The following is a 14,307-nucleotide window of genomic DNA, read 5'->3' on the forward strand; positions in this document are numbered from 1 at the left end:
TTGTATGAAATTATATGCCTTTGACTGACTGTTACTTAAACCAGAGAGAAAACACAGCTGTGATTATTTCAGCGGTGCCATTTTTGGCCCTGGATATTGCTGATACTGCTTGCTATGAGTACAAATTGACTGCGTATGTCTTATGTTGGCAGCAAATGGTTGACAAATCATTGACTGCCAATCTGGTTTTACAAGCTCATTGGTTCCTGGTTCGGTCATCTGACTGAATCAAAATGAATTCAAGTTCAAATAATCCTTTGTGTATCCTATCACTGATTACTATAGAATTGCATAAGGGATGTTCTCCCTTAGACCTTTTCTGAGGTGTAGATTTGAAATAAGATGGTAATCATTATATGAATGAGCAGTTATATGAAACTTTAGCATTTTTACAACATCAGTACCTTTTCTCCTGCGGATGTGGGTGTTGCTAACAAGGCCTGCTTTGATTTTGCATTCTTAATTGCCTTAAGTGGTGGTGACCCTGTTTTTTCAACTGCTTTGCCCCATGTAGTAGTGATATTTGCAAAGTGTTGAATGATAAGACATTCTGGGGACTTGACCCAGCATTGATAAAGAAACAATATATTTGAAAGTTGGAATGGTCTGTGACTTGGATGGGAACTTGGAGCTGTTGCCAGTCCAGTGCTCTTTTAGGTGACAGTGGTCAATGGTTTAGGAAGTTGTGTTGCAGTCTAGGTTGCAATGTGTCATGTAGATGGTGTGTTCTACAGCTGTGTTGCGCCAGTTTGGACAGTGGTTAATGTAATGACAGATGCCAATGAAGCAGGTTGCTTTGCCCTGGATGGTGCAAGTTGTTAGTGTTTCTGGGTTAGTGGTGAATATTCCATCACAATAATTAGCCCAAGGAGCCTCTTCAGCTATTTATTTAGATCATCATTGATTTGATTTATTATTGTCACATGTATTAGCATATAGTGAAAAGTATTGTTTCTTGCACTCTGTACAGACAAAATATACCATTTGAGAGAGTGCAGAATGTAGTGCTACAGTCATAGCTAGGGTGTAGAGAAAGATAACTTTCAATGCAATGCAAGTCCATTCAAAAGTCTGACAGCAACAGGGAAGAAGCTTGTTATAGTGAAATTAAAGTGGTGAACAGAAAATGGACTTTGGGAAGGGATATTAAAAAGCACAGACAGTTACAGGTAAAATCTGCTGTATCTGAATTGCTGCAGGAAACTGGTCAGATCTGGGGCACTTTAAGACTTGAGATAAGAGCAGACCCAGAACAATGTGTTTGATAATAAGATCAGCCACTGATGGGGACATAAATACATAAATGTATATATCAAAACTAGTCATTGATAGAGGACATAAATGTGTCCATTCTATGTACAATGATGTGTTAACTGTCATAGAACATAGAACAGTACAGCACAGTACAGGCCCTTCAGCCCTCAATGTTGTGCTGAGCTATGTCCAATCCCATGATCAAGCAATCCCACTCCCTATAATTCTGGTGTGCTCCATGTGCCTATCCAATAACTGCTGGAAAGTTCCTAAAGTGTCTGACGCCACTATCACAGCAGGCAGTCTATTCCACACCCCAACCGCTCTGAGTAAAGAATCTACCTCAGACCTCCCTCCTATATCTCCCACCATGAACCTTTATAGTTATGCCCCCTAGTAATAGCTACATGCACCCGAGGAAGTAGTCTTTACACGTCCACTGTATCAATCCCCCTCATCTTATAAAGCTCTGTCACCTCTCAACCTCCTCTGCTCCAAAGAGAAAAGCCCCAGCTCCCTCAACCTTTCCTCATAAGACCTACCCTCCAAACCAGGCAGCATCCTGGTAAATCTCTTCTGCACTATCTCCAATGCTTCCACATCTTTCTTATGGTGAGGTGACCAGAACTGAACACGGTATTCCAAATGTGGTCTCACCAACATGTGGTATAGTTGCAGCGTAACCCCACGGCTCTTAAACTCATCCACAGTTAATAAACGCAAAGTCGATGTCCATGTCTGCCTATTTGACTTGTAATGATGTGTTAATGGCTAATGTCTGTACTATCTATCGTCTAAAAGGTATAAAGATGCTCAACTACCGTTGTGTAATTGAGAAGGTTGCTGTCAGTACCGCGAGTACCTGTGCTTCCTCCCAAAGCTTTGTCCGAAATAAAACTTTTGTTGAACCCCCAAGTCTGACTCTGAAGTGGGAAATTTACCACAACAAGCTGTTCTTAAGTCGGTTGGTATGTGCCCTCAGATTTTATCTTTTTCCTGAAGGAAGAAGGTAGAAAAGAGAATTTCCGGGGTGTGGGGGTCCTTAATTATGCTGGCTGCTTTGCCAAGGCAGCAGGAAGTGTGTATGGAATCAGTGGATGGGAGGCTGGTTTGCGTGATGGATTGGGCTGCGGTCACAACCTTTTGTAATTTCTTGCGGTCTTGGGCAGAGCAGGAGCCATACCAAGCTGTGATACAACCAGAAAGAATGCTTTCTATGGTGCATCTGTAAAAGCTGCTGAGAGTTGTAGCTGACATGCCAAACTTCCTTAGTCTTCTGAGAAAGTAGAGGTGTTGCTGGGCTTTCTTAACTATAGTGTCGGTATGGGAGGGGACCAAGACAGGTTATTGATGATCTGGGCACTTTTTTAAACAAAACTTGAAGCTCTCGTCCCTTTCTGTTTCATCCCTGTTGATGTAGACAAGGACGTGTTCTCCGTTTACTCCTCCCGAAGTCAATGACAGTCTCCTTTTTTGTTTTGTTGATGTTGAGAGAGATTATTGTTGCCACACCAGATTCACTGAGTACGCTGCTGTACCCAGCCTCATCATTGTTTGAGATGTGACCTAATCTGGTGGTGGTGTCAGCAAACTTGAAAATCGAATTGGACGGGAATTTGGCCACACAATCATAGGAGTATGGTAGGAGTCTGGGTTCGATACCTTTTTAATACCATTTGCCTGCCTGCTTCTAATCCACCTCCCTTGATAACTTTCTCCAATAAAGTTTGTTCTGTCTTGACTAACATGAATGGTTTAGAACTGTATTTTACTGGTTTCTTTCCCTCGCCTTCCTTAACAAAAGGAATGTCATTTACCGTAAACAATCAAAAGACATGATTCCTGAATCAAAATAGTTTTTGTAAACTATGATCAATCCGTCTGCAAATTCTATAAATTGTCGTAATTTAATTATTTTAATATCAGGTAGCCAGCCTGTTAGCATAGAGGAAGTCAAGGGATGTGATAGTAAAGCATACATGTCAAATATGACACCATCATTGCCTCACTCCCTCTTTCTATTTGAAAATGATGCCGGAGGGGCAGTATGGTGCAGATGGAGGAGGAGAAAGTGGGTTTCCGGACACGCGTCCTTTGTTTGAACAGAGGGGAGTATGGTAGGATGAGAGAAGAATTGGCGAATGTTGACTGGGGGAGTGCGCTGGAAGGTAGGTCTGCTGAGGAGCAGTGGAGGATCTTTAAGGAGATCTTTCTTGGTGCTCAGCAGAAATTTATTCCGATGGTCAAAAAGGACCGTAGGAGGAGAGGTAATAAGCCGTGGATAACGAAGGAGGTGAAGGAAAGTGTTAAATTAAAAGCGGAGGCGTTTAGAGTAGCTAAGAGTAGTGAGTGAGAAGAGGATTGGGAGAGGTTTAAATGTCAACAAAGATTGACAAAGAAGTTGATAAAGAAGGGTAGGAGAAATTATGAAGCTGGGCTAGCGCTTAATATAAAAAAGGATAGCAAGAGTTTTTATAAATATATAAAAAAGAAGAGGCTGGCTAGGGTGAACGTTGGACCCTTAGAGGATGAGAGGGGGGTCTTAGTGGTAGGGGATGGGGAAATGGCTGAGGCCTTGAATAACTTTTTTGTTTCGGTCTTCACGGAGGAGGACATGAATAATTTGCCGGGTGTTAGCGATGGAAAGATGGTAGGACTGGAGGGTCTCAATGACATTATTGTTACTAGAGAGGTGGTGCTCAACAGACTGGAGGGACTGATTGTGGACAAGTCCCCAGGACCGGATGGAATGCATCCGAGGGTTCTGAAAGAAATGGCGGAGGTGATAGTGGATGCCTTGGTGGTTATTTTCCAAACGTCGCTGGATTCCGGGGAAGTGCCAGAAGATTGGAAAACGGCTAATGTTACGCCGTTGTTTAAGAAGGGTGGCAGGCAAAAGGCAGGGAATTATAGGCCGGTTAGTTTAACGTCTGTTGTAGGTAAAATGTTAGAATCCGTCATCAAGGAGGAAATAGCGAGGCATCTTGAGGGGAATGGCTTGATAGAGCAGACGCAGCACGGTTTCGTTAAGGGGAAGTCGTGTCTGACGAATTTATTGGAGTTCTATGAGGATGTGTCTAGGGCGGTGGATAGAGGAGAGACGATGGATGTGGTCTTTCTTGATTTTCAGAAGGTGTTTGACAAGGTACCTCAGAAGAGGTTATTGCAGAAGGTCAGGGGGCATGGAGTTGGGGGTAGGGTGTTAGCGTGGATAGAGGATTGGCTGTCTAATAGGAGGCAGAGAATGGGGGTCAATGGGTGCTATTCAGATTGGCGGTTGGTGACTAGTGGAGTGCCTCAGGGGTCGGTGCTGGGGCCTCAGCTATTTACCATTTATATAAATGATCTGGAGGAGGGAACCGAGTGTATGGTGTCGAAATTTGCTGATGACACCAAGATTGGTGGAACGGCAAATTGCACGGAGGGTGTGGAGAGTCTGCAGAAGGATCTAGATAGGCTGGGCTAATGGGCCAGGAACTGGCAAATGGAATTTAATGTTGGCAAGTGCGAGGTGGTCCACTTTGGTAGCAATAATGGTAGGAAGGACTATTACTTACGTGGTGAAAAACTGCAGCAGGCGACGGTGCAGAGGGACCTTGGGGTCCTTGTGCATGAGTCGCAAAAACCCAGCCTACAGGTGCAGCAGGTGGTCAGGAAGGCTAATGGGATGCTGGCCTTCATAGCGAGGGGGGATTGAATATAAAAGTAGGGAGGTCTTGCTGCAGCTGTATAGGGCACTGATGAGGCCGCAGCTGGAGTACAGTGTGCAGTTTTGGTCGCCGCACTTACGCAAGGATATTTTGGCCTTGGAGGGAGTGCAGAGAAAGTTTACTAGGCTGATGCCGGAGTTGAGGGGGTTGAGCTATGAGGAGATGCTGAATAAACTAGGCTTGTACTCGTTAGAGTTTAGAAGAATGAGGGGAGATCTCATTGAGACATATAAGATGATGAATGGGATGGATAGGATAGAGGTGGAGAGACTCTTCCCGCTCAGAAAGGACAGTAGGACTAGGGGGCATAGCCTCAAGATAAGGGGGGCGGGGGGGGGGGGGGGGGGGGGTGGCGGTTTAGAACGGAGTTGAGGAGGAACTTCTTCACTCAAAAGGTGGTGAATCTCTGCAATTCTCTGCCCGTTGAAGTGGTGGAGGTTACCTCGCTAAATATTTTTAAGACGCGGGTTGATGGGTTTTTGATAAGAGAGGGGATTAAGGGTTATGGGGAGAGGGCAGCAATGTGGAACTGAGCCACGACAGATCAGCCATGATCTTATTGAATGGCGGGGCAGGCTCGAAGGGCTAGATGGCCTACTCCTCCTATTTCTTATGTTCTTATGTGCAAAATTGAGAACAGATCTATTGAGACGGAGAGGAAAGAGAAATTTATTCACCTGGATGTGCTGGACCAAGTAGGTTTGAAATGATAAGGACAGTGTTGTAGAGCTGGTAGCAGGAAAGGCATGAAGGATAATGGCATGACTGTCAGTGATTAATGTTGCGAAGAGTTTAAGAAGCAATAACCAACCATAGTCATGTCACAGAATGTCACATTAGACTGATCAGGATGGAAGCTGGATTGAGTAGTTTTGCATGTGGAGTTGTGTAAGAGATGTGCATAGAACTGCAGAGTTGAGGGGAAAGGGAGGACTGAGATGGGACGTATTAGGAGACAGCACTGATTAATTGTGGGTTTTTCTTTAGAGGGAGTAATAATCTTTGGAAAAGGAAAAGTCATTGGTCAAGAATTTCAATAGGGAACTGCTTTGAAGGGGTAAATAGTCCAAGAATTTGAGGGGAAAGTTGAATTTAAAATTGAAGTCCCTTCTCTGGTTGTACTAGTTGGTAATAAATCCTTTCCAGTGTTCAGGTTGAAATTTTAAATCCAAATAACTAAAATTTTAGCTTAATGAGGCGAAGCGGTTCCTGAACCTTCACTGTGCATGTAATCAATTAGACTTTCTAATCTGTTGTGTTGCATAAAAATGGCATGTAACAACTTCCGATTTAATCAGCTGTTGCTTTTGCAGGTAAGCTACAGTGGCTTTAAACACCTGTGTTCTTTGCACTCTGAGGCTTTATAGCTTAAATAGAAGTTTCTCCCTTTTTTTTGAAATGGAGAGATTGTGGAGTAGGGGGTGGTTGATCTGTATCCCAAACTGATCCTTCAGTTTAAAAGCAACATTCCAGGCAAATGACTTGCGCAGTAAGATCTTCCGAACAGCAGTTTGACTCATTTATTCTTGCAGTGGTTGGGGGAGAAATGTTGGGAAGGATATAGAGGACTCCACAAAATAATGGCAAGGGATTTTTAATGTCCACTTGAGAAAGGTGGTAAAAATTTTCGAACATAAAGTGAAGCAGTCAACAATATAATGATCACTGGTACGTTTGGAAACAGATGAAACCGTCCAAGAGTAAATGGGGTGTCCCAGATGCTACGACATTGGAAACCATTCAAGTCATGGTATATGGGAGATGATAGAGTTGAGCTTTTTTATTATTCATTCATGGGACATGGGTGTTGCTGGCTGGCCAGCATTTATTGCCTATCCCTAGTTGCCCTTGAAAAGGTGGTGGTGAGCAGCTGCCTTGAATCGCTGCAGTTCAGCTGCTGTGGGTTAACCCACAATGATGTGGAAATGCCAGCATTGCACTGGGGTAAGCACAGTGAGACATCTGTCAACTCCAGGTTAAAGTCCAACTGGTTTATTCGGTAGCAAGAGCCACAAACTTTCGAAGTGCTGCTCCTTCATCAGGTGAGTGGGAGTTGTGTGCACAAACAGGCGTATAAAGACACAAACTCAAATTACAAAATAATGGCTGGAATGTGAGTCTTTACAGATAATCAAGTCTTAAAGGTATAGACAATGTGAATGGAGAGAGGTTTAAGCACAAGTTAGAGATATGTACTGTCTCCAGCCAGGACAGTTAGTGAGATTTTTGCAAGCCCAGGCAAGTCGTGGAGGTTACAGATAGTGTGACGTGAACCCAATATCCTGGTCAAGGCTGTCCTCATGCGCGTAACTTGACAATCAGTCTCTGCTCAGCAACTCTACGCTGTTTTGTGTTGTGGAGGCCACCATGGAGAATGCTTACCTGAAGATCAGAGGCCGAATGCCCGTGACCGCTCAAGTGTTCCCCAACTGGAAGAGAACACTTGTCTGGTGATTGTCGAGCAGTGTTCGTTCATCTGTTGTCGTAGCATCTGCACGATCTCCCCAATGTACCATGCCTCAGGACATCCTTTCAGATATTGGGTAGACAATGTTGGCCAAGTTGCAAGTGAATGTACCATGTACCTGGTGGGTGGTGTTCTTACATGAGATGGTGGCATCCATGTCGATGATCTGGCATGTCTTGCAGAGGTTGCTGTGGCAAGGTTGTGTGGTGTCATGGTCATTATTCTCCTGAAGGCTGGGTGGTTTGCTGCAGACAATGGTCTATTTGAGGTTTAAAAGTGGAGGTTTTCACACCCAGAGGAAATCCATGCAGATATGGGGAGAACGTGCAGACTCCACACAGACTGTGACTCGAGACCAGAATTAATCCCGGTCCCCAGCACTGAGGCAGTAGTGCTTGATTGTCCTGATAAATTTCATGCCTCCATTTTTAAAAATTCTAGTTCTGCCTTTATGCATCGGTCTTGCGGAAGCTCCTAACCATTTTTTTCCCCGTGTGCATCAAAGCAGTCAGTGACCATTAATGGGAAGCAATCAATTATGTTTTTAATTGCATGAACAACTTTTTTGGTATTGCCTATTATGAGTGACATTTACTGGTCACTTCATCCATGCTTCTGTTGGATTACACATCCCTTCAGACCCAAAGTGTAATTTTGTTAGAGAATACAGATGGTTGAAAGCAAGATGGGTAATTATCATATTGTGTGTTCAGGCTGGAGTATGCTATTATTTTATGGGAACAGCAAATGTTAGAGTTATAGCTTGTATTCACATTTTATTTACAAAAAGGTATAGTTGGAGTATTTTCAAAGAGCAAAATAATAGTTAATACTCCACATTTCCTTTTTAATTCTGCAACACTGCATATTATAATAGCTGGATAATATCAAGAAACAGATGGATTCACAGCAGGACATACAATGACTGCTGAGATCTCTCTTATGAGATTCTACTAACATAATCTGCAATATGTAGAAAAAGTTGAAAAGTGACAGCATTAAATAAGGTGCAGTTAAATTCTACAGTTTAGAAACATAAAGTAGGCAGAATTTCCCCAAAAATGTAAGCAACATGTTCCAACTGAAAATCAGCCTGTTTCTCCTGAGAACACCTTGTTTTTCTTGTCACCTGACACTTCGGCACAGACACTTTTTTTATTTTTGACAGTGTTTGTGTGTCCTAATGATGCCTGCAAGGCTGGCACCACCGAGATTGGTGCACCCTATTCAAAGAAAAGCATGGTGTTATGCCATTAGACATATTCAAATCCATGCAAATTGATGGTAATCAGTTATGTCACTGGGGAGGAAATAACTCATTGTGATCTCCCTGGCAGGCATCCTATTAAGGCCTTCTCACAAGAGTTAGCCATAATGGAATTTCCACCCATAATGAATGGGCCTGGACATTCGTGGCTAGTGTTTCTAAATTAAATATCTATGTTGGACACGATTTTACCGGCTGTGTGGTGACCCAAAAAGATAGAGCATGAGGCCAAGACTCAAACAACTTTGTGCCCTGTAGGATTTACTTCATTTATATATGATTTAACAAGTTGGAATGACTGCTTCTGCCCTCCCAGATACTTCTCCCCTCGCCAGCAAGTTGTCACACCAGCCAGAATCGCTGCTACTCTGCAGTAGTGGAAACCAGGTGCCAATGCCATGCCGGTGGGAATCAAAGGCCATTCAAACCCCTCAGCGGCTGGGAGCTGTGACCAATTGGGCACCATAAGTACCAGGGGCAGTACCAAGGGAATGTGGCCTCAATGGGGTGGGGCTATGACAGGGTGGTTGAGGGGGGGGGGGGCTGTAAACATACTGACTTGGTTTGTGCAAGGGCGCGGGGAGCCTCAGCAAAGGGGTGGACAGTGGATCGCTCCGAAGCCAATTTCACTGGTGTGCTAAGGCTCTTTGATTTTTTTGTAATTCTGATCTCATTCCACTATTTCAGGAGGGAAGAAGGATGAACTAGAAAATCATTGGCCTATAAGGATTTCAGTTGTGCAGAAATTATTAAAACTGTTGGGAACACTTTTGAGCATTTAGACAAACACAAGCTTATCAGAAAACCAGAAAATTTTTTTTTGTAAAGAGTTAGTAATGTGTGGCAAACCTGGTTCAATTTTCTGAGTAAGGGGTTAACTAATGTTTAATGGAGCATTTTCGGATACTCTTTATATGGCCTCCTACATAAGGGACTGTTTACCAGTTCCCCATGCAGGCCGTCTACAATTCCACAGATTTTTTAAGTAAAAGAATAAAGAAAACAGTACGTACTCAAACTCCCCAAGAAGTCTACTGGGGCCACATTTTTCAGTTAAAGTATTGGATGAAGAATTAGAAAGCTATGACAATCAATAATAAATTCAGTAGCATGCCAATACTGTAAAAGTTGTTAAAGGACACTGAGTTAAATGAGTAGGCAAAGTGTCAGATGGAATTCTATGTAGGAAGTATGAAATCTTCCAGCTTGGTCTGAAGAAAGATAAATCTGTGCTTTTTAATGTTAAGAAACTGACTAATGTATGGGCAGAAAATGGGGACCTAGAACACACACCATGAAAAGTTTTTGGGCACTTGCAAACAAGTAACTAAATTGGCTAATGGATTGTTTGCCTTTATTTCAAGAGTGCTGGAATCCAAAGGAATAAAAATGACCTCAATGCTACAGAGCCCTGGCTAGAACCCACGTGAAGTACTGTATTCAGTTCTGAGGACAATAGCTTGAACGATGTCTTGAAGATGATGCACTATGGATTTATCAGAATGATATCCAGCAAAAAGGGTTAAATTGAGTACAGGTTGCATAGTGTTGGCCCCTTTCAATGTCAATTGAGGGGTAATCAAATTGAGGTGGTTCCAAATTAATTTGTTAGTTTAAATGGAAAGGGAAGCTATATCCTCTGCTGGCCAGTCCAGAACGAGAGATATGACCTTAAAAGTAAAACTAGCTGATCAGAGATCATGATGGAAAGTATTTTGTCACAAAATGTAGTGTGAATCTAGAACTCTGTCTCCTCCCACTCCCCTGAAAGCTGGTGAGGCTAGGTCAATTGAAAATTTCTAAACAAGTGACATTGTTAGCTAAGGGTATTAGACCTAATTAGATGATGATGGAACAAGCTTGAGGGGCTGAATGGCCTACTCTTTGGCTGAAAGTGCATGGAATTATTGATAAAGGCCAAAGATAATTGGCCTTCTGTGTTCAACTGGAAGAAGTTGTATCCCTTGAAAAACTGAGGTACTGTGGAGAGTGAATAGAGCCCGTGTTTCGGGTGTGGATGACTGTCATCCAGACTCAACGTTGACTCTATTCTCTCTCCACAGATGCTGTCAGACCTGCTGAGATTTTCTACTTTTGTTTTCTTTCGTAATTTAAAAAACTTAAAGTAGACTCTTGGATCTTAGCTCAGAATGTGGCCTTATATTTTGTGGGAGTATATTTCATAAAGGGATTTTTCAGCATTGACTTGGAAAGTCTGCTTTGTTTATTAACATAGATAATATGTAGATTTATAATGCTCAGCATAAATAAAAGAACCATCCAAAAAAAGTTGGTACAAGATGTTATTCAATTTAAAAATTTGAGATCAATGATTAACAAATAGAAAGGGCTAGCAACTCTTAAAAGGAAGAGTCTTGGTCAGGTTGTGTTCAGATGAATAAATAGAGTCCCAAGTAGAAAGAACCAGGGAAGAAATATAAAATCAAAATATTCTTAAACACAGTGAAGTCAGTGTTGATGTATGTTGTTGCCAGTTTACCATTTACTAAATGTAACAAAAATTACTTGAACTTGAAAATCAAAATGAAAAGTTGCCAAACCTCAGCTGCACTAAATGTCCAGTTATTGAAAGATTTTTATTCTATATGCATGTAATATCTTAACATTTACTTTCATTCAAATGCATTATTATATACAATTTTATATATTTTTCAGAGATTTATTCAATATCTGGCATCTAGAAATACTTTGTTCAACCTCAGCAATTTTTTGGATAAAAGCGGAACACATGGTAAGAAATCACTTTGTATTTGATCAAAACTGCTAATCTTAATGTTAATACTTGGGAAATCTTTGAATAAAGAGTGAGATAAGCATCCCTTGTTGATATTGTGTGTTTAATATTTTTGTAAGTACAGATTTGAATTCCTTAACATATTAGGACTTGCACTGTTGTGAAATTAATTTGAAAATGTTTAGACTGCTTGAGGATTTTGAAATATTGTTTACTTTCTGTTTCCATAGAAGCAAAAGCCAGATTTATATCCGCCTGTACCAAATTATGAATAACTGGGATCTACCCTCATGGTAGAAGCTATTAATTTCTTCAAGTATGCTTTGAGCCCCATGCCACTTTAGAGTGAGATTCTAAGACATGATATCTGTTTACTTCTTCAGTTCCAAAATATCAGCTGGTTCTGATTTGAATTGCCTTTGCCTGGTGGAAATTTGATGGGATGACTGATAAAATAAGTCCAGTCACACAGTTCCTTTGGATCTGCTGTCTTCCTGCCATTGTTTAAACTGGCAGATGGAGCACTATCTGAAGTTGTAGTAATTAAAATGCAAACTGATTCCAGTAGTCACTGGGATCCATTTTGTGGGTTCAGTTGAAGGGCCTGAGTGCAGACCAATGATTACTTCCCCAACAGATCAATCCATGATCCAGAAGAGGCCCAGCAAGGGTTTCACAATGAACTCGAGGACTTCTTCATGCCTTAGGGGGGAACCTTGGATCTCTGTTAGCCTTTGAAATCCCACCCTTCCAGGCCACCTAACCAATCTACCTGCCGTGCCTGATTGTGTCTATATTGTTTCAGCTTGGTTTTTGTTTTGTAGTTAGACTTCACCCTTAGTAATTTCTCAATAAAGCAATGATAAAACATACAGAAGAATATGCTATCATTTTGTATTTCTTAATTCGTACAAGGTCACTAATCTGATGACTAAGTACCCTTACTTCAGTAAGTTAACTGTCAAAACCCACAGCTGCCTGCCTGAATTCCCAGGATTGGGGGAAAGTTGTGGTGGAAAATAAGAGCATAAGACAGGAACATGGTTAGCACTGTTGTCTTGGAGCACCAGGGACCTGGGTTTAGGTTACTGTCTGTGAGGAGTCTGCATGTTCTCCCAGTGTTGATGTAAGCCTACTTGTGACACTAATAAATAAACTTAAAAAACATAGATCTTATTAGGCTTGAGCTCCCCAGGTTTGTAAGCCCCTTGGACTTCTACCAGTCAATGACAAGCCATCTAGAGAAAAGTGTACCCAAAGTGATACTAATTGAGTTCTAAAGGATGACCTGCACCATTGTGAAGAGCTATGTATCAGTATTTTGCATGACACTGCCTCGGTGCTCAGTTAAAGATAAAAGAGAAGGGAAAACACAAAGTAACAGCGCAGTACAGGCCCTTCGTCCCTCGATGTTGCACCGACCAGTGGAACCAATGTTATCCATATGCCTATCCACTGACCATTTGAATGCCCTTAAAGTTGGCAAGTCCACAACTGCTGCAGGCAGGGCATTCTATGCCCTTACTACCCTCTGAGTAAAGAACCTACCTCTGACATCCGTCCTATAATTACCACCCCTTAATTTAAAGCTGTGTCCCCTCATGTTAGCCATCACCATCCAAGGAAAAAGGCTCTCACTATCCACCCTATCTAACCCTCTGATCATCTTGTATGCCTCAATTAGGTCACCTCTCAACCTTTTTTTCTAACAAAAACAACCTCAAGTCCCTCAGCCTTTCCTCATAAGACCTTCCCACCATACCAGGCAACATCCTGGTAAACCACCTCTGCACCCTTTCCAATGCCTCCACGTCCTTCTTATAATGCAGCGACCAGAACTGTACGCAATACTCCCAAGTGCGGCCGCACCAGAATTTTGTACAGTTGCAACATGACCTCACGGCTCCGAAAAAGCGCAAGTGTCTTTCTGCAGTTGTCTAATGACATATCCATGTAGTGTGTATCGTCTCAGGCAGTTGAGATGAAAATTATATGACTTGTTTTATTCGTTCGTTAGATGTGGGTGTCACAGGCTGGGACAGGATTAATTGCCCTTGAACTGAGTGGCTTGCTGGACCATTTTAGATGGCAGTTGACAGTCAGTGCACTTTGAGCTCTGATGCCTTAGGCCAGAGCCTAAGGATGGCAGATTTCCTTCCCTAAAGAACATTAGTGAACCAGATGGTTTTTCCGATATGGTTTCATGGCCATCAGCAGATTCTTAATTCCAAATTTTTTTTATTGAATTCAAATTTAAAGGTGGGATTTGAACCCAGGTTCCAGAACATTAGCTGAGTTTTTGGATTAATAGTTGTGATAAGATTACTGGCCGTTGCCTCCCCTAGTATGGCTGCAGATGTAATCTGTATGCTGCTTGTCAGTTCATGATTCTTGCCTATTCAGAGGAAATGTTTTTTCTAATATTGGGGACATTCCTGTATTAGCTCCAGTTAGTTTGCATCAGAAGTTATTTTCAGTTTAAATTATGATGCTATCATGCAATTTGCCATTGAGGCAAAGACTGGAGCTGTTGGCCTTGTATGGCAGATTACACTTTTTTTTAAAAAAGCAGTCAGTCTAGCACAGAAGTAGACCATTCGGCCAATCAAGTCCATGCCAGTTTTTGGTAGAGAAATCCATTCAGATGCATTCTGATTGTAGCCCTACAGATTTATTTCCTTCAAGTACCTAACCAATTTTCTTTATAAATGACTATCTGTCTCCTTCAGCTTCATTCACAGCCTCCAAATAAAGGTTGTTGCTTGGGTACCCAGTTATACCTATCTTTTGTGGAATATAGTGAACATGCATTATTGCTGTCCTACTCTGGCAGGGGGAGGGGGTTGTCTCCCTT

General features: G+C 42.0%; 1 protein-coding gene across 19 annotated transcripts in view; it reads left to right on the top strand.

Annotated features, from left to right (window-relative positions):
• snap91a (synaptosome associated protein 91a) overlaps positions 1 to 14,307 on the top strand; it is a 187,351-nt gene that overhangs the window by 65,214 nt on the left and 107,830 nt on the right. For all 19 annotated transcript variants that reach the window (XM_080192666.1, XM_080192667.1, XM_080192664.1 and 16 more), the window contains one exon: positions 11,375 to 11,450. In XM_080192666.1, coding sequence (XP_080048792.1) covers positions 11,375 to 11,450 — 76 coding nt within the window. The remainder of the gene's footprint in view (positions 1 to 11,374; positions 11,451 to 14,307) is intronic.

Source organism: Carcharhinus amblyrhynchos, chromosome 7, assembly GCF_965287045.1.
Source record: "Carcharhinus amblyrhynchos chromosome 7, sCarAmb.v2.hapA, whole genome shotgun sequence".
Taxonomy (NCBI): domain Eukaryota; kingdom Metazoa; phylum Chordata; class Chondrichthyes; order Carcharhiniformes; family Carcharhinidae; genus Carcharhinus; species Carcharhinus amblyrhynchos.